Source organism: Hemiscyllium ocellatum, unplaced genomic scaffold, assembly GCF_020745735.1.
Source record: "Hemiscyllium ocellatum isolate sHemOce1 unplaced genomic scaffold, sHemOce1.pat.X.cur. R, whole genome shotgun sequence".
In the NCBI taxonomy this organism is placed as follows: domain Eukaryota; kingdom Metazoa; phylum Chordata; class Chondrichthyes; order Orectolobiformes; family Hemiscylliidae; genus Hemiscyllium; species Hemiscyllium ocellatum.
In genome coordinates, this window is record NW_026867602.1 from 1,854,758 (window position 1) to 1,880,188 (window position 25,431).

A 25,431-nucleotide genomic window follows, 5' to 3' on the forward strand; every position below is an offset into this window, starting at 1 on the left:
TACGCCCACCTGGTACAGACCATCGTGGAGAACCCCATGCTCAACGGAGAGGTCATCCGACTGGACGGTGCCATCCGAATGCAGCCCTAGGTGGGGAGAGAGTGGGGGGAGGGGGGCAGAGTGTGAGGGGGAGGGATGCGACGTTGTTCCCTCAGACAAACGCTGACTATCCGCAAGCTGATGCTGCCAGGGACTGCCCACCATCCATGCCTTCCAACTCTTCCCCCCTCCCCCACCGCTAGCAGCCAGGACCCTGTCCCTTGTCGGGTCATACGGATTATCCACAGTGTTCCTTCTGTGCCAGCCCACTGCCTCAGGACCTGGGGGGGTGGGGCGTCCCAAGGGGTTGGGCCCTCTGACTGGAGCGGACCATGGCTGCTCGATATCCATGGGGTCTCTGAGCGACTGACCCCATCCCTGAGATTAACCTGACCGCCCTCCCTGAGATCCCGCAGCCTTCCTTGCCGCTGGTCCGGGACGGGATCTCGACGCGGGAGCCCGCGCCCATCTGCTGACCGACCGCAGAGAGTGGGGTGGGTTAAATGTGATGTATCCCCCCCCCCACAGCGGGGTACTGTGTACTGCTTTACCCCCGAGCTGCGTGTCTCGGTCAGTGGGCGTGCACGGGTTGGTGGAGGAGGGTGAACGGTCAGTCGTGTCGAAATGGCCGATCCCAGTTTCGGTTACAGAAATCGCTGGAGGAACTCGGCAGGTCTTTGGAGAAAGAGAGGTAGAGAAAGCGGAGTTAACATTTCAACTCCTCTCTCTTTCCCTTTCCCTCTGCCTCAGCTCCGAGTGAGTTCCTCCAGCGATATCCGTCTGGTATTGCTGCTCTCTGTTTGATTCCGGTGTGTAAATACATTGCGATCAGTGTGTGAGGCTGGGCTTGGGGCATGGGAAGCTGCTGCCTTGCTGAGATCCCAGCATTGAATTCCCTCTCGGCGGGGCCCTGAGCCTGACCAGACTCTCGAAGGTTGATCATCGTGTGCTTCTCTGATTAAACAGTGATGGGATTGTTCTCACATGTCTTTTATTTTTGAATAAGTAACTATAGTTCCATGATGGTCTCGGAGGCTGGTGGGTTAGTACAATCTCCCAGCCAGCGGGTAATGCCAATAACAACCCCCACCCCCCCCACACACACAGACACACACACACACACAGACAGACACACACACACCCACCCCCTTGTCCTGCAGTCGCTGGGGTAACACCGAGAAAGGGTCCAATCCGCAGTTTATAGTTGGTCAGCTGGTCATGTCAGCGCCAGTATCCCATCATGGCATCACCGCTACCTGCAGTGCGATGCTGCGTTGTCTTATCAACGGCTGGATGTGTTAAACTGCAGGAAGTACTGAGCAGTGGGCGGGTTTGTGTAAACCTCCTCGTCCAGGTAGACTTGACTGCAAACCAGAATATCTAGTGTTAAACGTCTGATCCCTGAAACTGTCCCCCCATCAAACACTCCCAGGGACAGGGACTGCACGGGGTTAGATACAGAGTAAAGCTCAATCTACACTGTCCCCCCATCAAACACTCCCAGGGACAGGGACAGCACGGGGTTAGATACAGAGTAAAGCTCTCTCTACACTGTCCCCCATTAAACACTCCCAGGGACAGGGACAGCACGGGGTTAGATACAGAGTAAAGGTCCCTCTACACTGTCCCCCCCATCAAACACTCCCAGGGACAGGGACAGCACGGGGTTAGATACAGAGTAAAGCTCCCTCTACACTGTCCCCCCATCAAACACTCCCAGGGACAGGGACAGCACGGGGTTAGATACAGAGTAAAGCTCCCTCTACACTGTCCCCCCATCAAAACACTCCCAGGGACAGGGACAGCACGGGGTTAGATACAGAGTAAAGCTCTCTCTACACTGTCCCCCCATCATACACTCCCAGGGACAGGGACAGCACAGGGTTAGATACAGAGTAAAGCTCCCTCTACACTGTCCCCCCATCAAACACTCCCAGGGACAGGGACAGCACGGGGTTAGATACAGAGTAAATCTCTCTCTACACTGTCCCCCCATCATACACTCCCAGGGACAGGGACAGCACGGGGTTAGATACAGAGTAAAGCTCTCTCTACACTGTCCCCCCATCATACACTCCCAGGGACAGGGACAGACGGGGTTAGATACAGAGTAAAGCTCTCTCTACACTGTCCCCCCATCAAACACTCCCAGGGACAGCACAAGGTTAGATACAGAGTAAAGCTCCCTCTACACTGTTTCACCCCCCCCCCACCCACCCCCCCCATCAAACACCCCCAGGATAGGGCCAGCCCGGGAGTAGAGACAGACCACACAGTCTCCAAAGTGTAATTTGACGATGTCACCGTACAAACAGTCCGCTATCCGACGTTCAGTCTTTCAGGTGAGGTCTTACATACAGGATTGACCGCTCCCGGTACAGGGAAACAAAACCCTTCACTCCATGCACAGCATCCCCCTCCCCGGTCACCCCCCCCTGGTTCCCCCCTCCAGCCTTGATGATCTGTCACTCACTGTGCAAGTTGCTCCTTGGCCAGCTGATTGTTGTATCTGTCCAGCTCCTGTCTCAGTCGCTTGGCCCCCTCCTCTTCCTGCTGCTCCAATGCCATGGCTGCCCGTGCTGCCAGTGTCCGCTGCTGGTCCCACTCAGCGTCGATCTGCGCCTCTCTCATCCTCAGCTTCTGTGCGGGGGGGGGGGACAAGAGTCACTGGGCTCACTACCTTTTTCTCCCCCATTCACCGAGTGTCCCCCCCCCCCCCCCCCCCCAGCCGAGTCCCAGATCAATGTACACCCGCATCAGTAACAACGCCGGGCCATTTGGTCCCTCAAGCCTGCTGTCCCGTTCATTAAGAACAGGGGCAGGACATTCAGACCTGGCAGCCTGCTATGCCATCCGGTACATGATCTCATCTCAGCCTCCGCTCCGTCCTGCTGCCCTGCCCTCCATAACCCTTTCATCTGTTGCTGATTGAAAACAATCATCAATCAGTCACATCACCGCTCCTGTATGGAAGTAGGCCATTTGTCCCATCAAGTCAAGAGCATCCCACCCAGTCCCTGTGACCCTGCCTTCCCCCCCACAGCTAACACAACCTTACCTGTGCAGCATGAACATTTTAGCCTGGCCAGTCCGCACTAACCTGAACACGGGAGGAAGCTGCAGGTTACACGGGGTAAACAGGCAAGCTCCCCCCTCAGACTGTCACCCGAGAGTGGAATCGAACCTGGCTCTGTGGTGCTGTGAGGCTGCAGTGCTGACCACTGAGCTGCTGTGGCTGCCCCAAACCCCTCAAATTTATTCAATATCCTGAGTTCTGAGCTCTTTGAGAGAAGTAATTTTCCATCGTCTCTGTTTGACGTCGAGAACGTGGTCTTAACTGGCCGTGGCTGCAATTCTGTTTTCCTGATGGTCTCTGTGACCTGACTCCCCTCGTTACCAAAACCCCAGCTCTGAGTAAATTCACTGACGGTCGCTGCGCGCTCCCTCCTTTTATATTCCACTCCCTTTTCTGTTCAAGGCCAAGATTCCATTTGCTTTCCCCGATTACTCGCTGAACTTAGCTGCTAGCGTTTCGTGGGCCTTGAGTCTTGACAGAGGTGAGAAATAGTTGGGCGGTAAATAATGTCATAGAGATGTACAGCGCAGAAGCAGACCCTTCAGCCCAACTCGTCCGTGCTGACCGGTTATCATAAACTAATCTAGTCCCACCTGTCAGCACCCGGCCCATCTCCCTCCAAACCCTTCCTATTCATCTACCCATCCAGATGCCTTTTAAATGCTGTCACTGTACCAGCCTCCACCACTTCCTCTGGCAGCTCGTTCCACACACGCACCACCCTCTCTATGAAAAAGTTGCCTCTTAGGTCTCTTTTAAATCTTTCCCCTCTCGCCTTAAGACCTATGCTAGTTTTAGTTGTGGACCCCAGGGAAAAGACCTTGTCCATGCCTCTCATGATTTTGTAAACCTCTATAATGTCACCCTTCGGTCTCTGAGACTCCAGGGAAGATAGCCCCAGCCTATTCAGCCTCTCCCTGTAGCTCCGATCCTCCAACCCTTTCAAGTTTCACAACATGTTCTCTGTAGTAGGGAGACCTGAACTGAGCGCAGTATTTCTAGAATTTATCTCTGCTGCACTTCACTCGTTACGGCTCATTTATCCCTACTCTCTCTCTGTGTCCTTCGTGGAAGTTAGCTAGTCCTGCCTCTCTGTCGCTCATGTGCGTTCTCTCTGTCACATGTGCACTCTCTCTCTCTCTCTCTCTGTCTCCCCTCCCTCCCTCTGTCTCCCCCTCCCTCCCTCTATCTCTGTCATGTGCATGCTCTCTCTCTCTCTGTCTCTCTCTCTCTCTCTCTCTCTGTGTCTCTCTGTGTCTCTCTCTCTCGCTCTCTCTGTCTCTCGCTCTCTCTGTCTCTCTGTCTCTCTCTCTCTCTCTCTCTCTCTCTGTGTCTCTCTCTCTCTCTCTCTCTCTCTCTCTGTCTCTCTCTCTCTCTGTCTCTCTGTCTCTCTCTCTCTGTGTCTCTCTCTCTCTCTCTCCCTCCTTCTGTCTCTCCCTCCTTCTGTCTCTGTCATGTGCATACTCTCTGTCTCTGTGTCTCTCTGTCTGTCTCTCTGTCTGTCTCTCTGTCTGTCTCTCTGTCTGTCTCTCCCTCCTTCTGTCTCTGTCATGTGCATACTCTCTGTGTCTCTGTCTCTCGTTCCCTCCCTGTTAGCCAGTGCCCTTCCTGCATTGATATATCGCCTGAAGGTTTGGGATTTCTGCTGACCCACCTTATTCTCCTCGATCTGCTGCTTCTGTTGTCGGCGGATCTCCTCCAGTTGCTGTGGGCTCATCCCTTTCCACCGGTCTGTCACCACGCGGTGGGGGCCGAAGGCGCTGACAGCCACCTCGGGGTTCTCCGTCAGGATGTCCCCATACACGTGGTTCCCCATCTCGGCAAACTTCTCATCCATCTCTCGCTGAGCCTCCACCTCCCTCACTGCTGCCTGCTCAGCTGCCTGTAGGATTGGGGTGTGCAGAGGACAGATACGGACCCCCGGTGAGAGCGGGCAGACAAAACCCACCCACCAGAATGGAGGGACAGGAGGAGGCCACTCAGCCCCTCCTCCTCCAGCCTGTTACACAGGAACAGGAGGCCATTCAGCCCCTCCTCCTCCAGCCTGTTACACAGGGACAGGAGGCCATTCAGCCCCTACTCCTCCAGCCTGTTACACAGGGACAGGAGGCCATTCAGCCCCTCCTCCTCCAGCCTGTTACACAGGGACAGGAGGCCATTCAGCCCCTCCCTCCTCCAGCCTGTTACACAGGAACAGGAGGCCATTCAGCCCCTCCTCCTCCAGCCTGTTACACAGGGACAGGAGGCCATTCAGCCCCTCCTCCTCCAGCCTGTTACACAGGGACAGGAGGCCGTTCAGCCCCTCCTCCTCCAGCCTGTTACACAGGGACAGGAGGCCGTTCAGCCACTCCTCCTCCAGCCTGTTACACAGGAACAGGAGTCCGTTCAGCCCCTCCTCCTCCAGCCTGTTACACAGGAACAGGAGGCCATTCAGCCCCTCCTCTAGCCTGTTACACAGGAGGCCATTCAGCCCCTCCTCCCCCAGCCTGTTACAGAGGAGAAGGCAATTCAGTCCAAGGTTTCCCCACTGTGACTATCTTCCTGGGCAGTGCATTTTCAGATCTGCCACCCCCAACTCCTCCCCATCTCCCTGTTATCGAGCCTTTTGGAGGGGAACGGTTTCTGATGCCTGGCGAACGGCTGTTGCCAACAAGAACTGCATGCGACCCACCACGGTTGGGCCCCTACCAGCGCCATGTTGTAGTTGAGGGTGGCAGCAGCGAGGGCTCTGCGTGCCTCTTCCTCCATCTGGGCAAGCTCCGTGGCTCTCTGGTCTAGTTCCATCTCCTTCTTGTGGTACAGGTCATCTGTGGGGAGAAACACATGGTGGTTCAGGAGGTGGGCAAGAGAGAGCCGTCAAGCCAGGGAACGGGGATCGGTCTAAAAGCCAAAGGGGAGATTTCAGAAGGGAGATGGGAAATGGGGATCGGTCTGTGGGCCGAGCAGCCGTTCTCGGGAGTGAGCAGGGATTGGTCTGTGCTCCGTGGGAGAGTTTTCGGAAGGGAGCAGTCACCCCAGGGAATGGGGATGGATCTGTGGCCCCGAGGGGGAGTTTTCAGCAGTGAGCAGTTCAGATAAGAATTGGGGACGGTCAGGGGCAGTCACCCAGGGACACGGTGACAGGTCTCAGAAGGGAGCAGCCACACCGAGAGATAGGGATCGGTCTGTGGTCCATCGGGGGAGTTATCAGAAGGGGGCAGTCGAGCGGGGGAACAGGGATCGGTTTGCAGACGGAGGGGGACTTTTTTTTTGGGAGCTGGAGGGCGGCGATTACCGGCGAACTTCTGGTCACGTTCCAGCCTCTGCCTCTCCAGTTTCTGTGCTGTCAGCCACTTGCGTGCTTCCTGCTGCTGCAGCTTCCTGCGGGCCTTCTCGTTGAGGTCCTCACCCTCGAACTTCTGCAAGCTGGAGGGTCCGCAGCGGGGGTCATCATCGCTGACCCGGGCTGGCTTGTCCTTCTTCAGCTGCTGCGGGTCCCACAGGTCGAACTCCCGCTGGTCCTCTGGCCTCTGGTACCGGGAGCGGAACTCTTCCACCTCCTTGTTCAGCTGGCGGACCCTCTCCTGTTCCTGTGCCTCAAGGAGCTGGGCTGCCTTGTCATAACGGAGACTGTCTGTATCTGCTCGGGGCAAGAGGGAGAAGGGGAAGATTGGACACACACACACACACACACACAGTTCATCATTGAATTCGCATTTACTCTCTGTCTTGCCGAGGGTCACTCTTAAACAACATACAGTGCACTCTCCTTTGGTGCTGACCCTCTGACAGCGCCCACTCCCTCAGCACTGACCCTCCCACAGTGCACCCTCCCTCAGTACTGACCCTCTGACAGTGCACATTCCCTCAGCACTGACCCTGCCACAGTACTGACTTCCTCAGCACTGACCCTATTTTAGTTTGTGCTCCCTCAGCACTGACCCTCTGACAGTGCGGCACTCCCTCAACACCAACCCTCCAACAGTGCTGCACTCCCTTAGCAATGAACCTCTGACAGTGCGGCGCTCCCTCAGCACTGACCCTCTGACAGTGCGGCGCTCCCTCAGCACTGACCCTCTGACAGTGCCCGCTCCCTCAGCACTGACCCTCCGACAGTGCGGCGCTCCCTCAGCACTGACCCTCCGACAGGGCCCACTCCCTCAGCACTGACCCTCTGACAGTGCGGCATTCCCTCAGCACTGACCCTCCGACAGTGCCCACTCCCTCAGCACTGACCCTCCGACAGTGCGGCACTCCCTCAGCACTGACCCTCTGACAGTGCGGCGCTCCCTCAGCACTGACCCTCTGACAGTGCGGCACTCCCTCAGCACTGACCCTCTGACAGTGCGGCGCTCCCTCAGCACTGACCCTCTGACAGTGCCCACTCCCTCAGCACTGACCTTCCTACAGTGCGGCACTCCCTCAGCACTGACCCTCCGACAGTGCCCACTCCTTCAGCACTGACCTTCCTACAGTGCGGTGCCCCCTCAACACAGATCCTCCAAAACTGGTTGCTTCCTTAGCGCTGACCCTCCCACGGTGCACTAGTCCCTCAGCACCGAGTGAGTAGATCTGCCTTGAACAGACAGGAAATGTCCCTGTACACAGTTCCCCATCAAACACTCCCACGACAGGGACAGCACAAGGTTAGATACAGAGTAAAACTCCTTCCACGGTCCCCCATCAAACACTCCCAGGACAGGGACAGCACGGGGTTAGATACAGAGTAAAGCTCCTTCCACAGTCCCCCATCAAACACTCCCAGGGACAGGGACAGCACGGGGTTAGATACAGAGTAAAGCTCCTCTACACTGTCCCCCATCAAACACTCCAGGGACAGGGACAGCACGGGGTTAGATACAGAGTAAAGCTAACTCTACACTGTCCCCCATCAAACACTCCCAGGGACAGGGACAGCACAGGTTTTGATGCAGAGTCAAGTTCCGTCTAACTGCCCTATCAAATGCTCCCAGAAAATGAACAACACGGAGTTTGATACAGAGTAAAGCTGAACTGACATGTCCCCCATCAAACACTCCAGGACAGGGACAGCATGGGGTTAGGGACAGGGTAAAGCTCCCTCTACACCATCCTGCCAACATGCTGATGTATCAGACTGTTTGGAGTGCACTCTTTTGCTCTGGGCTCACCGATTACACCCGGCTCCTTTGTGGATTGACCTACCACTTAATGGTGAGTCAGGGTTGCCTATGAACATTGTCGCAGAGGAGAGGATTGGAGGAGTTACCGTAAGCGTTGTCCCGCAGACGTTCCCTGTCTTCTCTTGTCTTCTTATCCAGGACTTGCTGATCCAGGAACGGGATATCCACCTTCACAGGTAACAAAAGAGAAAATTCCAGCAGCCGCGAGGCCAGTGAATAAGGAGGAGCTAGCAGGCGCTGAGGCAGACCATTCAGCCTTTCTGACCCATGCTAGTACATTAGCTCCACATGAACCCCCTCACATCCCAATTTCACTTCAGCCTCTCCAATGGCTCCCTCTATTTCTTCCTCCACGGGGCTCCCTCCCCTACGAATGGCCCTGTCAAATCATTCCCCCCTTTCACAATACAGGCTGTACCCAGTTTGTGTGCACAATGCAGAACAATATAAAATAATTTCTGAGTACAGGAATTATTTGTATGTTAGAATTTTAACACAATAAAAACTGAAAGAAATAAAAACAGAAGTTGCTGGAAAAGTTCAGCAGGTCTGGAAGCATCTAAGGAGAGAAATCAGAGTTAATATTTTGGGTCAATTGACCCTTCCTCAGAACTGAAGAATGCCAAAGAAAATTGTATTCTGTACTTTTGGAGTTAATTGTATTCATTCATAGGATAGGGAGTGTTGCTGATAGGGCTAGCGTTATCACACTTCTGATGAAGGGCTTATGCCTGAATCCTGCTCTGTGGATGCTGTCTGAGCTGTGCTTTTCCAGAGCCCTACCTTGCGACTCTCCAGCATCTGCTGTCCTTGTTCTCTCCCAGATTATCAATCCCCACTTGCCCTTTGAGAAGGTAGGGGGGTGACCTACCTTCTTGGCGGAAGTGGGTACTGCAGATGCTGGAGATTAGAGTCAATATTAGGGTGATGAAGAGCTTTTGCCTGAAACGTCGACTTTTCCAGCACCACTCTAATCTTGACCTGCCTTGTTGACCTACTGCACTCCCCGTGTGGTGTAGGAACATCCCACACAGTGCTCCATTGGGGAGGGAGTTCCAGGATTCTGACCCTGGAGACACTGAAGGAATGGCCCATGTTGTTCCCAATCTGGATGGCGTGCGTATGTCACTACTCTCAATCTCGGAGATTTTATTCAATTTAAATTCCATGAACTGCCACAGTCTGGGTCACTGCTGGATCACTCATCCAGAGATGTTACCATTATGCTACCAATTAGCATAGAATAGAGTTGTACAGCACAGTAATTGGTTCTTTGGCCCACAATGTTGTGCTAATCATGACACCAAATTCAACTAATCCCTTCTGACTGTCCTTTGTCCATATCCCTCCATTCCTTGCAAATTCATGTCCTTATCTAAAAGCCCTTTAAACACCTGTATCATATTTGCCTCCACCACCATCCCTGGCAGCAAGTTCCAGACACCAAGCATTCGCTTGTCCTTCACATTTCCTTTGAACTTTGCCCCCTCACCTGAAATGCAAGCCCCCAGATTTTACACATTTCAACTCTTGGGAAAAAGATTCTGACTGTCAACCCTATCTATGCATCTCATACTTTATAGACTTCTATCAAATCTCCCTTCAGCCTCTGCTGCTCCAGAGAAAACAAGCTCTGAGTTTTGCTAGCCTTTTTGTAGACCTCATGCCCTCTAATTCAGGCAAAGCTCTTCTGCATCCTGTCCAAAGCCTCCACATCTTTGCTGTAATGTGGTGACTGGAATTGAATGCAATATTCTAAGGCCTAATTGAAGCTGACGAATAAAGGCAATATGTTGCTCACTTGTTGAGGGCTAGAGGGCAAGTTGCAGACCCATGGTAAAGTTGCCACAGCCGTACTGGACCATTGGCATGCCCTTTCATGAAGACAGAGAGAAAACCACTGAGAGTCACCAAACCTCAGGTGAGGAGTTGAGGACATGGAGAAGAGTTCCTACTTAGCCGGCATGGGAATTGAACCCGTGACATTGGCATCACTTGGCATTGCAAACCAGCCTGGGTGAGCGGACAGGCCCTACTCCCAACCGCGAGGAGAGGACGGCATGGTGGCTCAGTGGTTAGGTAATCTAATCTAATGAAGGCAGGATGGGGTAAGGGGCAATGAGTGAACGACGTCTCCCCTGCCAATCAGCCCCTGGCACCACTGGGCAGGATCGCTCACCCCGATGGTTCTGTGCCTGGCATTGAAAATGCGGCTCTGGCGCTGGGCCTCTGCGTTCTTCCTGCGCTCGATGGCTGCAGTCTCTTTGGGGTCAACAGGCAGGTCCAACTTGTACATGCTGCCTTGGCTCTAGTCACACAAACTTTAACCAGATCAACCTGTAGAAATCTATATTTATCTTCAATAAGCTTTGGGAGTTTGGCTGTGTTTGACTTCTTTGCTTTCCTGTCCCTGGTTTGGTGGTCAGCCACCATTCATTCAAGGAGACCCCCAAAAAGCCTGCTCTTCCCCCCAATGACCCAACAAGTTGTTGCCAACTCGGCCACTGTAGCAAACAACAGAGGGACGCTTTGGGTCGCCATAGCAACAGAGAACATTGAGAAACGGGAGGGGGGGTGACTTCACCAATGCACTCTTCACAAACCGACAATTCTACCACTTCTCACCGCTCTAGAGAATTTAAACCGCCTGTTAGCACCTTGGTTCCCAGTGAAGATCAGTGTGGTCAACGACTCTCTCACCAGGATAGCAAAGAATTAAAAATATTGGATTTGATAACCCCCCCCCAACTGCACGGGATGGAACATTCCGCCCGACTCCATGTGAATGCCTGACGTCCCTCTCTACCAATCCCGAAGGCGAGTCCCCTTTAATCCGGCCAATAGGGAGCAAGGACCAGGTGGGCGGGTTTCCTGGGTCTAGACGACGCATGCGCGGCGCAAGGCCTCTCGGGAAATGTAGTTCTCTGGCTGTTCCCGAGAATGGCCGTTCGTCCGGCCCTCCTAACGCAAGCGCCTGCGCCGCCTTGGCGGGGGGCGGCATCCTGGGAGTTGTAGTCCTCTCGGCTATGGTCGTCAATGGTCCCGAAGCGGGGAGAAAACTACAAGTCCCAGGGGGCCGTGCCGTGCGCCATTTTCCCGCAAGAGGCGGGAGGGCGGTGTTGTCCGTCGAAAGCCTCGCTCGGTGTTTTGGCGGCAGCGGCGGCGGTGCTTGTCGCCGCCATGGGCTTCCTGCGGCTCATCGAGATCGAGAACTTTAAGTCGTACAAGGGCCGACAGATCATCGGGCCCTTCAAGAAGTTCACGGCCATCATCGGACCCAATGGCTCGGGTGAGGAAATCGAGGCCGAGGCTTGGCGCTAGGCCGAGGCCTCCTTCCTTCTCCCCCCCCCTTCATCTACCCACCTCCGGGGGGGCGGGAATAAACCTATTTACCTCAGGATTTGGACCCGCAGCTGGAAACCTGGAGGGATTTCCCGTCAGCAACATTTTCTATTTTGTTGATCTGCAAAACGAAAAATGTCCAGAACAATTTACATTTAAAAAACACACTGCGAGAGTGGAGGAGGTTGGAGGTGGGGAGGGTGGAGGAGGTGGGGGGTGGAGGAGGTGGTGGTGGTGGTGGAGGATGGAGGTGGTGGAGGATGGAGGTGGTGAGGGTGGAGGGTGGTGGTGGTGAGGGTGGAGGGTGGAGGGTGGTGGTGGTGGAGGATAGAGGGGTTGGAGGTGGAGGGGGTGGAGGGAGGAGGGGGTGGAGGGAGGAGGAGGTGGAGAGTGTTGGAGGTTGGTGGAGGAAGTTGGTGGAGGTGGTGGAGGTTGGTGGAGGAGGTGGTGGAGGATGGTGGAGGAGGAGGTGGTGGAGGATGGAAGTGGTGGAGGATGGAAGTGGTGGAGGATGGAAGTGGTGGTGGATGGAAGTGGTGGAGGATGGAAGTGGTGGAGGATGGAAGTGGTGGAGGATGGAAGTGGTGGAGGATGGAGGTGGTGGAGGATGGAGGTGGTGGAGGATGGAGGTGGTGGAGGATGGAAGTGGTGGAGGATGGAGGTGGTGGAGGATGGAGGTGGTGGAGGATGGAGGTGGTGGAGGATGGAGGTGGTGGAGGATGGAGGTGGTGGAGGATGGAGGTGGTGGAGGATGGAGGTGGTGGAGGATGGAGGTGGTGGAGGATGGAGGTGGTGGTGGAGGGTGGAGGAGATGGAGGTGGTGGTGGAGGGTGGAGGAGATGGAGTTGGTGGAGGGTGGAGGAGATGGAGTTGGTGGAGGGTGGAGGAGATGGAGGTGGTGGTGGAGGGTGGAGGAGATGGAGTTGGTGGAGGGTGGAGGTTGGAGGTGGAGGGTGGAGGACATTTCAGCTCTGCATAGATCAACTGGGGTTATTTTTTAAAGTAGAGAGCGTTTATGCTGTTTGGGGGGAGGGGAACCTTGATTTAAGGGTTAAAAATCACACAACACCAGGTTATAGTTCAACGGGCACTACCACCTGATGAAGGAGCGTCGCTCCGAAAGCTAGTGTTCTTCCATACAAACCTGTTGGACTATAACCTGGTGTTATGTGATTTTTAAAAAACTTTTTACACCCCAGTCCAACACTGGCATCTCCAAATCTTGATTTAAGGGTTTATTAAGATTGGGGTTGGAGGGCTTGAGCCAAAGGGAGAGGCTGAGGGATGTTTTTGTAGAGGTTTATAAAATATAAAATATTGAGGGGCATGGGTATGGTAAATAATCAAGGTATTTTCCCCCTGGGGTGGGGGAGTCTAGCACTAGAGGGGCATAGGTTTAAGATGATGAGTGGGGCAAGGGTCCTAAGGGGCAGCCTTTTCACGCAGAGGGTGATGTGTGTATGTAATGAGCTGCCAAAGGAACGGTGCAGGCTGGTACAATTACAACATTTATAAGGCACCTGGATGGGTACGTGAATAGGAAGGGTTTGGAGGGGTATGGCAGAAGTGGGCACTGCAGATACTGGTGATTAGAGTCAAGATTAGAGTGGTGCTGGAAAAGCACAGCAGGTCAGGCAGCATCCGAGGAGCAGGAAAATCGATGTTTCGGGCAGCAGCCCATCATCAGGAATGAGGTTTGCCATTCTTGATGAAGTGCTTTTACCCAAAATGTCGATTTTCTAATCGATGCTGCCTGACCTGCAGTGCTTTTCCTTGCCACTCTAATCTTACAGGGGTAGGGCCCAAGTGCTAGAAAATGGGATTAGATTAATTTAGGATGTCTGGTCGGACCGAAGGGTCTGTTTCTGTACTATACATCTCTATTTCATTTGTATTTGAGTGACATGTACCTAAGTACAGTGAAAAGTTTTGTTTTGTGAGCAGTGCAGGTGGATGTAGCAAACAAGGACACATTGATCATCTAGTCTTGAAGTGTTAGCTTGCTCTCTCTCCATGGCAGAAGTTACAGAAGCTTGAATATGCACCAGCAGGTTCAGGAACAGCTGCTTCCTGGCTGTTAGTACACTAGTGAATGGGCTTTCTAACTTCAAATAGTGCTGATCTTGATAATGTTGACCCTGCCTAGTGCACACCCTGTGCGATGTGGTGAGATCGGGACAGGTGAACATAGGTGTCAATAGGAGGAATGAATCTGGTTGGTAGCTGGAAGGAAGGGTCGATCAGATTAATGGAAGGGTGTTGGGATGGGAAGGGGTATTATCTGAAATTGGAGAACTCGCTGTTGAGTCCTCCGGGCAGAAGATGAGGTGGTGTTCCTTCAGTTTGTGGTCCGATTTGCTGTGGCAATGGAGGAGGACAAGGATGGTCATGGCGGAAAGGGAGTGGGAAGGGGAATTAAAATCTATATTCCATCTGTTCAATTGTTGCCCATTCCCTTAATCTGTCCTGCGTTTAGTTCTGGTCACCACATTACAGGAAGGATGTTAAGTAAAAACAGAAATTGCTGGTAAAGCTCAGCAGGTCTGGCAGTCCCTGTGGAGAGAAACAGAGTTAACGTTTCTGGTCTGGTGACTATGCTTCAGAATTCTCTTCTCAGAAGCTACCAGACCTGCTGAGCTTTTCCCCAACCTCTTGCTTTTGTTTCTGATTTACAGCATCCGTAGTTCTTTCAGTTATTTTTTAGGAAGTATGTGGAGGTTTTGGCGAGCGTGCAGAATTTTACCTGGAAGCTGTCTGGATTAGAGGGTATGAGCTATAAGGAGAGGCTAGAAAAGCTCTGATTGTTTTCTCTGGAGTGGTGGAGGCTGAGGGAGACTTGTTAGAAGTCTATAAAATTATGAGGTGCGTCAATAGGGTTAAAGGACAGAATCTTTTTTCCCAGAGTTGAAATGTCCAAAACTAGGGGGCATGCATTTAAGGTGATAGGGGAAAAGTTCAAAGGAGCTAGAGCATGGTAGAAGCCTGGAACATGTTGCATGGGATAGTGGTGGAGGAGACAGATACATTCGGGGCATTTAAAGGACTTACAAGCACATGAATATGCAAATAATTGAGGGATATGGACCAACAGCAGGCAGAAGGGATTAGTTTAATTTGGTGTAATGTTTGGCACAACAGCGTGGTCAGAAGGGCCCGTTCCTATACTATACAGTTCTATGTTCTGTAATCTCTGCAGGCTCTGTTTCATCCTCACCACTTGCCTTCCCATCTAGAGTATAACGTGGGAAAATGTGAAGTTGTTTATTCTGGAAGGGAGAACACAAGGGCAAACTGCAGAAAGCTGCAATGCAAAAGGACTTGGGGGTAACGTGTAACTAGGAATGTTGCCTCCATGTTTCCCCAGTATACTCCTCTGTCATTCGTCACTTTGGTTCATCGTCCTGTTCCCTCACTTGTGCCAACACTCACGGCAGTTTTCTGTGTGACAGTGCAAGATGTGACCCTTGTTCTTTTACCTTGCCCACTGTCCAAGGTTCTAAATGCACATTCAGGGCAAAGAGGCATTTTGGACCTTTTGGAGGTACTTCGTTCAGTCTGGTCCACCAGTGCTCTGCTCCCAATCTAAGAGGTAAAATATATTTCCCTCCCCACCCCTTTCCGCCTTCCGCAAAGACTGTTCCCTCTGTGACTCCCTGGTTAGGTCCATGTCCCCCTACAACCCACCCTCCCATCCTGGCACTTTCCCCTGCCACTGCAGGAACTGTAAAACCTGTGCCAACACCTCCTCCCTCACCTCTATCCAAGGCTCTACAGGAGCCTTCCACATCCATCAAAGTTTTACCTGCACATCACTAATATAACTTATTGTATCCGTTGCTCTCTTTGCGGTCTCCTCTACACTGGGGAGGCTGGACGCCTCCTAGCAGAGCGCTTTAGGGAACATCTCCGAGACACCCACACCAATCAACCACACCGCCCCATGGCCCAACATTTCAACTCCCCCTCCCACTCTGCCGAGGACATGGAGGTCCTGGGCCTCCTTCACCGCCGCTCCCTCACCACCAGACGCCTGGAGGAAGAACGTCTCATCTTCCGCCTCGGAACACTTCAACCCCAGGGCATCAATGTGGCCTTCAAGAGTTTCCTCATTTCCCCTTCCCCCACCTCACCCTAGTTCCAAACTTCCAGCTCAGCACTGTCCCCATGACTTCTCCGGACTTGTCCGACCTGCCTAGCTCCTTTTCCACCTATCCACTCCACCCTCTCCTCCCTGACCTATCACCTTCATCCCCTCCCCCACTCACCCATTGTACTCCATGCTACTTTCTCCCCACCCCCACCCTCCTCTAGCTTATCTCTCCACGCTTCAGGCTCACTGCCTTTATTCCTGATGAAGGGCTTTTGCCCGAAACATCGATTTCGCTGCACTTTGGATGCTGCCTGAGCTGCTGTGCTCTTCCAGCACCACTAATCCAGAATCCCAATCTAAGAGTCTACTCATTGGCAAGACCAAGTGCAGACTACGCAGCGCGTCCGCCTTGTCTGTAAGAACGGCCTCCCACTTTCATTTTGCCATTTCAATCAGCCATCTTGTTCCTCTGCTAATGTTTCCATCCTTAGTCCACTGCCATGTTCCAACAAAGCTAAACACAGGCTGGAGGAGCAACGCATTCTTTTCTGCATGGCTACTTTACCGCCCTCACAACTCAACATTGAGTTCAGTGACTTCAGAGCGTCAACTCTACCCTCCACCCTGATTGTAACCTGTTTCCATTCTCCAGCGTTTTGTTTGCATTTTATCCACTTTGCTCCCAGCAATTTTTCTCACGTATCATTAACACCTATTGTATATCTCTACCCTTTCTTTCCCACCTTTGGCACTCCCTCTGTCTTTTGCCATTGCATCCTTGCTGTTTGTTCCACTCACTCCTCTTCCTCCTTTGTTGACAGTTTTAAAAGAAACACCATTATCCCACCCTTTCACTTCTGAAGGACAGTCTCAGCAAGCACAAATTGTTAACACTGCCTTTCTCTCTCGTTCCACACGTTGCCAGCCCTGCTGAATTTCTCCAGCGTTTTCAGCTTTTAGTCAAAATGTTGAACTGCTGGTTTTGGAAGAAGGCAGGGGTGTGTTCTGTGCAGTACAGGAACATTGTTATTGCTAATCTTCCTTAGAGATCACTTCAGTCTTCGGATTACATGCCCATCGCATTCCTTACCTGGTTTCCCTCCCCAGTCACTGGTCACCATAATGGATTTCATCTGTGGATTTTTGAATCACAGAAAGTTGGTTTGCAGGTGCACCAGGCAATTAAGAAGGCAAGAATATTGTCCTTCATTGTTGGAGGGATGGAGTTTAAAATCAGGGAAGCTATGCTGCAGCTGTATGGGGTGCTAGTGAGACCACCTCTGGAGTACTGTGTACAGTTTTGGTCTCCTTACTTGAGAAATGATACCCTGGCACTGGAGGGGTGCAGAGATGTTCCCTAGATTGATTCCAGAATTGAGATGTTTGGCTTAAGAGAAGCGATTGATTAGACTGTGATTGTACTCATTGGAATTTAGATGAATGAGGGAGAACCTTAATGAAGCACAGAAAACTACAGATAAGTTAGGAGCCGGGAAGTTATTTTCATTGGAGGGTGAAACTACCAGCTGAGGGTATAGCCTCAAAATAAGTAGGACAAAAGTGAGGAGGAACTTCTTCATCCCAAGGTTGTGAATGTTTGGAATTCTTTGCCCGATGAAACAGTGGAGACTACCTTGTTGAATGTTTTTAAAGGAAAGGTAGATTTTTAAACGGCAAAAGGAATGAAGGTTATGGCGAGCAAGCGGGTTAGGTGGAGCTGAGTCCATGAAAAGACGAGCCCTCTGGATCTTGCTGAAAATCGCTCTAAATGTCATGATCAGCCCTCCTTGGATTTCTGCACTCCTTTATCTCCTACGTGTGTATGGTTTTTATCTCCCCAGAGTGGGTTACTATGTCCGCATGAGCTTTCTCCCACCACTGCGTTCCCTCCAACCCATGCCTGTACTCATCCATTCCTTTCTGCCTCTTGTGTTTGTCCAACTTCCCTTTCTCCTGCTTGAGTCCCATATTCTTGGCCCCTGTTTGGGTATAGGTGTTTCTCCAGAATTCCCTGATTGGCCTTATCACTGTCTTATATTGATTTTCCCCCAACTCCACCTCTAGCCCTGGTTTCCTGCTGCAATTTGAAATTTGACCTCCACCCACTTGAAACCGTTTCATTGTTTCTAAGGTCTTAATCAGCTCACCCCCTCAACCTCTCTGTTTTTAGTCTGATGTGTTGAACGCAGGAATGATGATCTGAATCCTTCCTACTCAGGCAAATCAAACCTCATGGACGCCATCAGCTTTGTCCTGGCGGAGAAGACGAGTAACCTGAGGGTGAAGACGCTGAAGGACCTGATCCATGGTGCTCCAGTGGGAAAACCAGCAGCCAACCGTGCCCTGGTCAGCATGGTGTATGCTGAAGACTCTGGTGATGATAAGGTGTTCACCAGGGTGATTGTGGGTGAGTGACCAGCAAGGGAAGCAGTTGGATTGGTTTGCGAGTTGCTTAAAAGGATACTGTTCTTCAGTTTCTGCGCAGGATTGTTGCGACAGTATAGAACAGGCTACACACCATCCCTGTACTGTACATCCAACAACGCACTACTCTCTCAACACTGGTCCTCTGACCACGTGCTGCTCCCTTTGCACTGGCCTTTCAACAATGTGGCGCGTCTTTGACTCTGACCTTCTGACCCTCTGACAGCGTGGCGCTCCCTCACTGCTGGCCACACAAGACTGCGGCACCCCCGTGACACTATGATTGAGTTACCGTCCTAGATTATAGTCCTCGAGTCTCTAGAGTGACAGCAGGCTCTCCCTACCCCCAGCAGTTCTACCACTAAAGTGACAACATTCCCAATTGAGACATGGTGCAGTAGATAAAGGTGAAAGCTAGAAGCAAAGGATTTCAAATGTGTTAATTTGGTGGAGGGAGGTAGTGAATACCCAGCAGCTGCCATCCTGATGCTGCTGAAGATGTGCCTTTGTCCTCAGGACCTCGAGCCCTCCTCATCGAGCTGCACTAATTCGTAATAACTTTCCAGGTGCTTCATCGGAGTACAGGATCAACAACAAGGTGGTGCCCCTGCAGGACTACAGTGAGCAGCTGGAGAAACTGGGAATTCTCATCAAAGCCCGTAACTTCTTAGTGTTTCAGGTAACCTTTCCAAACTGTGACCTGTTTATGATCGCTCTTCGCTGCCTCCATTTCAGGCTTTCCCCCTCTGCCTCGATTCATCATGTGAGGTCAGACAGAGAAAGAGTGACAGATTTCCTTCCCTACTGGGGCTCAGTGGACTGGATGGACTTTTACAGAATGTGTTGATCGTTATTACAAATATCCTATCTTATTGTTTGTTACTAACTTGGGGTGACACAATGATAGCATTGCTGACTGACAGGACCCAGGACTGCAGGTGACTGTCAGCATGCAATTTGCACATTCTCCCCACGTCTGTGTGGGTTTCTTCCAGGTGCTCAGGTTTCCTCTCTCAGCCCGAAGTTGTGCAGGTCAGGTGGGTGGCCATGCTAAATTGCCCCATAGCACCAAGGAGTGTGTGGGCTAGGGGGATTAGTCATGGTTAATATGGGGATAGGGTGGTGTTGGTCTGGGTGAGATGCACTTCAGTGGTTTGGTGCAGGCTTGATGAGCTGCATCAACATTACTACTCGTCCCCAGTTGCCCATCAAGAAGGTGGTGATCCACTGCAGTTCCCGTCTGTAGGTAGACCATCATTCTACCAGTCAGAGAATTCCAGGATTTTGAGCCAAGGAGCATGTGGGGGCGTCTTGTCTGGAAAGTTTGATGTGTCTGGGTGCCTGGTATTTGTTTGCGTGCCTCCAAGCGTAGGAAGTAACACCGGTGTTGCGGCTGTTGCAGGGTGCGGTGGAGTCCATCGCCATGAAGAATCCCAAAGAACGGACTGCCCTCTTTGAGGAGATCAGCCGCTCGGGGGAGCTGGCCCAGGAGTACGACAAGAGAAAGAAGGAGATGGTGAAAGCCGAGGAGGACACGCAGTTTAACTATCACCGGAAGAAGAACATCGCGGCAGAGCGCAAAGAAGCCAAGCAGGAGAAGGAGGAGGTAAGTACTTGTCGTGTGATTGACCAGAGATTTGACATTGGCCCGTCTACTTTGCTGCTGTTTTTGTTTCTACGTCTCCACCTGCCTAGTACGTTATCTCAGATTTCCCATGCTCCCACTAAGCCATCGGCATACCCCCCATTCCTTCAAGTACTACACCATTTACTGCCGTAAACACATCAGCACTATTCACTGACACTGCTCCCTGGGGAAGTGATTCCACCTTCCCGTTGTTCACTTGGTGAAGACATTACTCCTGAAGTCTCAGTGTTTATTGATGATTGTTGTCTATTGGTTCAGCCCTAGATCTGCCCCGAGAGAGGAAGCATCTTCGGAGTTTACCCTATCCAACTGCAGTACAACAAGCTTTTTACTAACTGGCACGTATGTAGCCAATTAGTAAAAAGGCTACTAACTTTTTTATTAGTTAGTAAAAAAGGTCACATAATTAATGTAAAAACACACACTAAATTATAGAAACATAATACAGGGGGTTTACAGTTCACTTTTTTAATACTACATTTGCAGTAAAAAAACACTTAAGTAATAATGCAAGATTGTCTTAAATATAAAATCAACGACAGAGAGCTTGCACCCTCAACTAATTAATAACAATAATACAAGTTTGTGAGAAGATTTGTAGCTCGGGTGCTCGTTGTTGTGGTTCTGTTCGCCGAGCTGGGAGTTTTTTGTTGCAAACGTTTCGTACCCTGTTTAGGTGGCATCCTCAGTGCTTGGGAGCCTCCTGTGAAGGGAACGAAACGTTTGCAACAAAATCTCCCAGCTCGGCGAACAGAACCACAACAACAATAATACAAAAAGCTTCTGGTATTTCAGCTGTATAATTTTTGCCAGTTAATTGAGAGTGCAAGTTCATAAGGTATGGGTTGAAATAAAGTTTGCTGTACTGTTATGAAGATCTTCATAATACCCACAGCTTAATGACAATACATTGTTTCGGTTAAGTCATATTTGGAACATTAGGCAGATGCGTGGTCACTAAAAAGGATGTAGAGGCACCAGAGAAACTGCACACACAGACTTGCTTGAATGATGGCAGCTTGGCCCTCAATCACTGCGGACCCTGCGACAGTGCGGCACTCCTTTGGCTCTGATCCTGTGACAGTGCAGCGCTCCCTCAGTGCTGACCCTGCTGCAATGCAGTGCTCTCTCAGTAACATTACCAACATGTTCTGTGTCGGGCATGGTTCATGAGGCTGGTGTTTGTGGGATGTGGCGTGGAACCGATTGCCGTCGAGCTCCGGGGAGAGAGATTGCACCCACCTGAAACAGGCCTGGCAGCCAATGTGAGAAGGTGAGTGGGTCTCCTTGGCTGATGCTGTTGTTCACTGCTTTGATCCTCCTTCCTGTCAGGCAGAACGCTACCAGCGTCTGAAGGACGAGCTGGCTCGTGCGCAGGTCCAGCTGCAGCTCTTCAAGCTCTACCACAACGAATCGGAGATCGAGCGATTGAGCAAAGACCTCGCTGCTCGCAACAAGGAGATTGAGAAGGACAAGAAACGCATGGACAAGGTGGAAGAGGAGATGAAGGTGCAGAAGAAGGAAGTCGGCAAGTTGATCAGGGAGCAGCAGCAGATCGAGAAAGAAATCAAGTAGGTATACGGGGAATGAGGCTCAGGACTCATGGTCTGTGTGTGTGTGTGTGTGTGTGTGTGTGTGTGTGTGTGTGTGTACATAGAGCTCACCAAGAGAAGGCAGATTCTGCAATTTTGAAGCACGTTTTGCAGTCTCGGGCTGTCCCCTGAGCGCCTTTTGGTATTTCACCAGCCTGAACAGAAGTGGTTGTTTTCCTTGGAGCGGCGGTGGCTGAGGTGAGAAATGATGGATGTCTGTAAAATAATGAGATGCATAGATAGGTCAGAGTGTGGAAATGTCTAATACGCAGGGGGACATGCAGCTCAGATGAGGGGGGGAAATGTGAAGGGCAAGTGTTTTACACCGAGTGGTAGAGTCTGGAATGTGCTGCCAGGGAGGTGGTGGAGAAGGTAGGCATTTAAGGGATGTTTAGAAAAGCACCCGAATATGCAAGGAATAGAGGGACATGAGCCAAGAGCAGGCAGAAGGGATTAGTTTAGTTTGTCGTCATGTTTGAGACAACATTGTGGGCTGAAGGGCCCGTTCCTTGCTGGTACTGTTCTGTGCTTGCACTCTCGCTACCTCAGCAAGTGCCAACACACCGGACAGCTTAGAAAGGTAACACGTGCCCCCACCTTCCGGGCGACGTCGCATTTGAAAAATAGTCATTCTTTTCCAATTTCAGGGAGAAGGATGCCGAATTAAACCAGAAGCGACCACAGTACATAAAGGCCAAGGAAAACACGTCGCACAAGATCAAGAAGCTCGAGTCCGCCAAGAAATCGCTGCAGAACGCGCAGAAACAGTACAAGAAGCGTAAGGCAGACATGGACGAGCTGGATCAGGAGATGCTGTCTGTGGAGAAGGCCCGGCAGGAGTTTGAAGAGCGCATGGAGGAGGAGAGCCAGAGTGAAGGACGAGACCTGCAACTCGAGGAGAACCAGGTGAGGAGTTTGAGCTTACAGCGCTTGTTGTTTGTGCAGATTCATGTGGGAACCTTGCACCCGTTGGAGTGAGCAGCCAACAATGTTCATGCTTTCACCAGTCTGATTTGGTTTCATGTAGTTTCATGTAACTAAGTACGGTGAAAGGTTTTGTTTGCATGCAGTACAAGCCAATCCTAACCTGTAAGGAGATACAGATTATATGGTGTTTAGACAGAGCGATGCACAAAACATTAAGGCTGCACAGGAGGTGTACAAAAGCAAGATCAACATTTAGATTTGAAATTGGTGAGGTCCATCTAGCAGTCTTGATAACAGCGGGGAAGAAACTGTCCTTCAGCTTGTTGGTGCGTGAGTGCAAGCACCTGTATCTTCTGCCTGATTGAAGAAGTTTGAAGAGATTAGAACTGGGGGCTCGAACCAGCAAATTACCGACTCTCTCACTTTCACTGTTTGGCCCTGTTGCTGTGAGATGGGGTCGCCCAGAGACCGGTCGCTGTGTCCCTGCAGAGAGGGAGCACCTGGAGTCCGCAAGGGCGATGCACAGTCCTTTCCAGATTGGTGGGCACCATGGGAGTCATGGTGTACCATCCTCCCACCCACCAATTATGTTAAGTTTGATAAGTTTCCATTTTTGTTTTGTAAATCTCTGAATGTTATGATCTTGTTTTACGGTGCCCTAGTAGTGGTGGTTACAATCGTTGTCATTTATTTGCAGCAGGAGAGAGCAACCAGTATAACCACAGACCCTCCCACCCCAGTTATAATCTCTTACAACCTCTTCTGTCGGGCAGAAGGTACAAACGCTTGAACACGTACCAACAGATACGAGAGCAATTTCTTCCTTGCTGTTATTAGATTTCTGAATGGACCCCATAAATTTCAAATTTCACGTTGAAATCACTCTCTGTGCCCCTTCTCCAAAGCTGTAACATTGTATTCCTCGCACTGTTCTATTGCCCTAATGCACGTTGTATGATATGGTCTGCCTGTGCACCATGCAAAACAAAACTTTTCATTGCACCTAGGTCCATGTGACGATAATGAATCAAGTCAAAAAATATCAGTTGTTTCCCTCCAGACTGATAAGTGCCAGGACATAGTCGGTCAATTTTTCCTCTTAAAAACAAGGTTGATGCTCCCTTGCTAGCGAAGAGTTAGCGGTCTTCATTGAGCTCTGATCTAATGCTGTGACGTCTCTGTTTATTTTCCTCCTTCCATTTTCTCTTGTCTCTCCCCACCCGGGGCTGGATCTCTGCAGGTGAAGAAATACCACCGGCTGAAAGAGGAGGCCAGCAAGAGAGCGGCTACACTTGCTCAGGAGCTGGAGAAGTTCAACCGGGACCAGAAGGCTGACCAGGACCGGCTGGACTTGGAGGAGAGGAAGAAAGTGGAGACAGAGGTGGGTTGCAATTTGGCTGCACCGGTTTGTAACGGCTTTCTGTCTCATCCGGCCTGACGGTGCTCTGGGCCCTGCTGCGTCTTTCCACGAAAGGCTGGGCGCAGATGTGCGTGGCTACACGGTTGTTACATGGACCCAGCCGGCAGGGTAACGAACAGGCTGCGCACAGCGAAATAACGTCTTCTACCATCGTTGGTCTAAATATTTTCAAGGTCACTTACAACTCTGTGATCGTTATGTTGACTGGTTATTGGGGAGATTGAATTAATTAAGAGTAACGACCATTTTGGAATGCAAGCTGCACCGTGGTAGCACAGGACTTGAATGTCACTGAAAAGACACCGTCAGCGGGTTTTTGTCCTGTGCTTGTCGGGGCAAATGGAAGACTGCCAAATTTCAGACAACCGCAACAATTCTTGATGCGAAAGCGGTGGGTGCTGATGGCTCGCAGGTCAGCGGTGACTAGCTGGGAAGAAGGCAACATGGAACAGTGGGCTCCCAGACACTGGCCCCCTCCTTGTGGTATAACTTGTGGCATTGACACTAATGAGTGAGAGATCAGAAGCTGCGACAGCATGTCTTTGTCTTTTCAGTGGGACTCAAGTTTGTTAAAGCTTTGAAGAGCTGATGTGGTTAAGTGGCTTGCTGGGTAGCCAGTGACCTCTTTTGGCTTTGTGATTATCAAAACTCTCCCACCACTCCTGAGATATGGCATTGGCGGGGAGTGTTGGGGGGGGAGGGGGTGTGTGGGGGGAGGGGGTGTATGTTGGGTGGGGGGGAGGTGAGGAGAGAGAGAGAGCGATCCTTGCCTCCTGTCTGATCCTGTTCCAGTCCAACTGGCAGAGAATGATCTTGCCCTCCTACCCCCCCCCCCCACTCCTCTCCTCCACACTTTTAAAAACCAACCTCTTTGACTGAGCTTGTGCTAACTTGGTTTGTAATATTTCTTTGCATGGCTTGGGACCGCTCCTGTGAAGGACCTTGGGGTATTGCACTAAGCTGAAGCTGTTCTACGCACGACAGCGTTGTTATGATAGCCAGTCCATTTGAACAGTCCTCTGTTTTATTTTGGCTGGGTGGTTTCTGCACAGTGGAATTTAACAGCGTTCTGTCACCCTCTGCAGGCCAAAATCAAGCAGAAAGTTCGGGAGATTGAAGAGAATCAGAAGAGAATTGAAAAGCTGGAAGATTACATCAACACCAGCAAGTGAGAGCACATTAAAAGAAAAAGGATTGTTTGCGCGTGCAACTTGTCTAATATAGTCATACAAATTGAAAATTTTGTCCCGCCAGGTTTCCCAAACTAAACTAGTCCCATTTAGAATCATAGAATCCTTACAGTATAGAACCAGGCCATTCGGCCCATCGAGACACTCCAAACAGCATTCTTCCCTGTAACCCTGCATTCCCCAAGGCTAATCCACCTAGCCTGCATATTCCTGGATGCTACAGGGCAACTTAACGTGGATAATTCGCCCTAACCTGCCTGTCTTTGGACTGTGGGAGGAAAACCCATGCAGACGCTGGGGCAATGTGCAAGAAGTGCACCCATCTCCAGCTCCTCCAAGCCCGTGTTAGGGAATTGGAGCTGGATTTGGATGAACTGCGGATCATTCGGGAGGCAGAGAGGGTCATAGATCAGAGCTTTAGGGAAGTAGTTACTCCGAAAGTTCAAGATAGATGGGTGACAGTGAGGGGGAGTGGGAGGAGGAAGCCAGTGCAGGGACCCCCTGCGGTCATTCCCCTCAAGAACAAGTATACCGTTTTGGAT

The 25,431-nt window shown here is 51.3% G+C and overlaps 3 protein-coding genes across 3 annotated transcripts in view; 2 read left to right on the forward strand and 1 right to left on the reverse strand.

Moving 5' to 3' along the window:
• hsd17b10 (hydroxysteroid (17-beta) dehydrogenase 10) overlaps window positions 1-1,018 on the forward strand; it is a 12,047-nt gene extending 11,029 nt beyond the window's left edge. The window contains exon 6 of the mRNA XM_060822412.1: window positions 3-1,018. Coding sequence (XP_060678395.1) covers window positions 3-90 — 88 coding nt within the window. The 3' untranslated portion in view covers window positions 91-1,018. The remainder of the gene's footprint in view (window positions 1-2) is intronic.
• A 240-nt stretch (window positions 1,019-1,258) lies between these two features.
• LOC132809037 (RIB43A-like with coiled-coils protein 1) lies at window positions 1,259-11,257 on the reverse strand. Its single transcript, XM_060822413.1, has 8 exons — window positions 11,063-11,257; window positions 10,436-10,564; window positions 8,343-8,424; window positions 6,390-6,734; window positions 5,804-5,922; window positions 4,770-4,997; window positions 2,513-2,679; window positions 1,259-1,403 (listed from the first exon to the last, which is right to left on the reverse strand). The coding sequence occupies exons 1-8, from the start codon at window positions 11,255-11,257 to the stop codon at window positions 1,322-1,324; spliced, it is 1,347 nt and encodes a 448-aa protein (XP_060678396.1). The 3' UTR covers window positions 1,259-1,321.
• Window positions 11,258-11,352: 95 nt separating this feature from the next.
• Window positions 11,353-25,431, forward strand: part of LOC132809051 (structural maintenance of chromosomes protein 1A) — a 50,596-nt gene continuing 36,517 nt past the window's right edge. Inside the window, exons 1-8 of the mRNA XM_060822429.1 lie at window positions 11,353-11,545; window positions 17,907-18,095; window positions 18,679-18,791; window positions 19,515-19,718; window positions 21,093-21,331; window positions 22,000-22,258; window positions 23,520-23,660; window positions 24,785-24,867. Coding sequence (XP_060678412.1) covers window positions 11,437-11,545; window positions 17,907-18,095; window positions 18,679-18,791; window positions 19,515-19,718; window positions 21,093-21,331; window positions 22,000-22,258; window positions 23,520-23,660; window positions 24,785-24,867 — 1,337 coding nt within the window. The 5' untranslated portion in view covers window positions 11,353-11,436. The remainder of the gene's footprint in view (window positions 11,546-17,906; window positions 18,096-18,678; window positions 18,792-19,514; window positions 19,719-21,092; window positions 21,332-21,999; window positions 22,259-23,519; window positions 23,661-24,784; window positions 24,868-25,431) is intronic.

Coding starts and splice junctions, on each gene's coding strand:
- LOC132809037 (XM_060822413.1), bottom strand. CDS start 11,257: ATGCCGCCCCCCGCCAAGGCGGCGCAGGCGCTTGCGTTAGGAGGGCCG. Junction 10,565..11,062: donor GGGACTCGCCTTCGGGATTG/GTAGAGAGGGAC, acceptor TTGTGTGACTAG/AGCCAAGGCAGCATGTACAA. Junction 1,404..2,512: donor GCCAAGGAGCAACTTGCACA/GTGAGTGACAGA, acceptor TCTGGTTTGCAG/TCAAGTCTACCTGGACGAGG.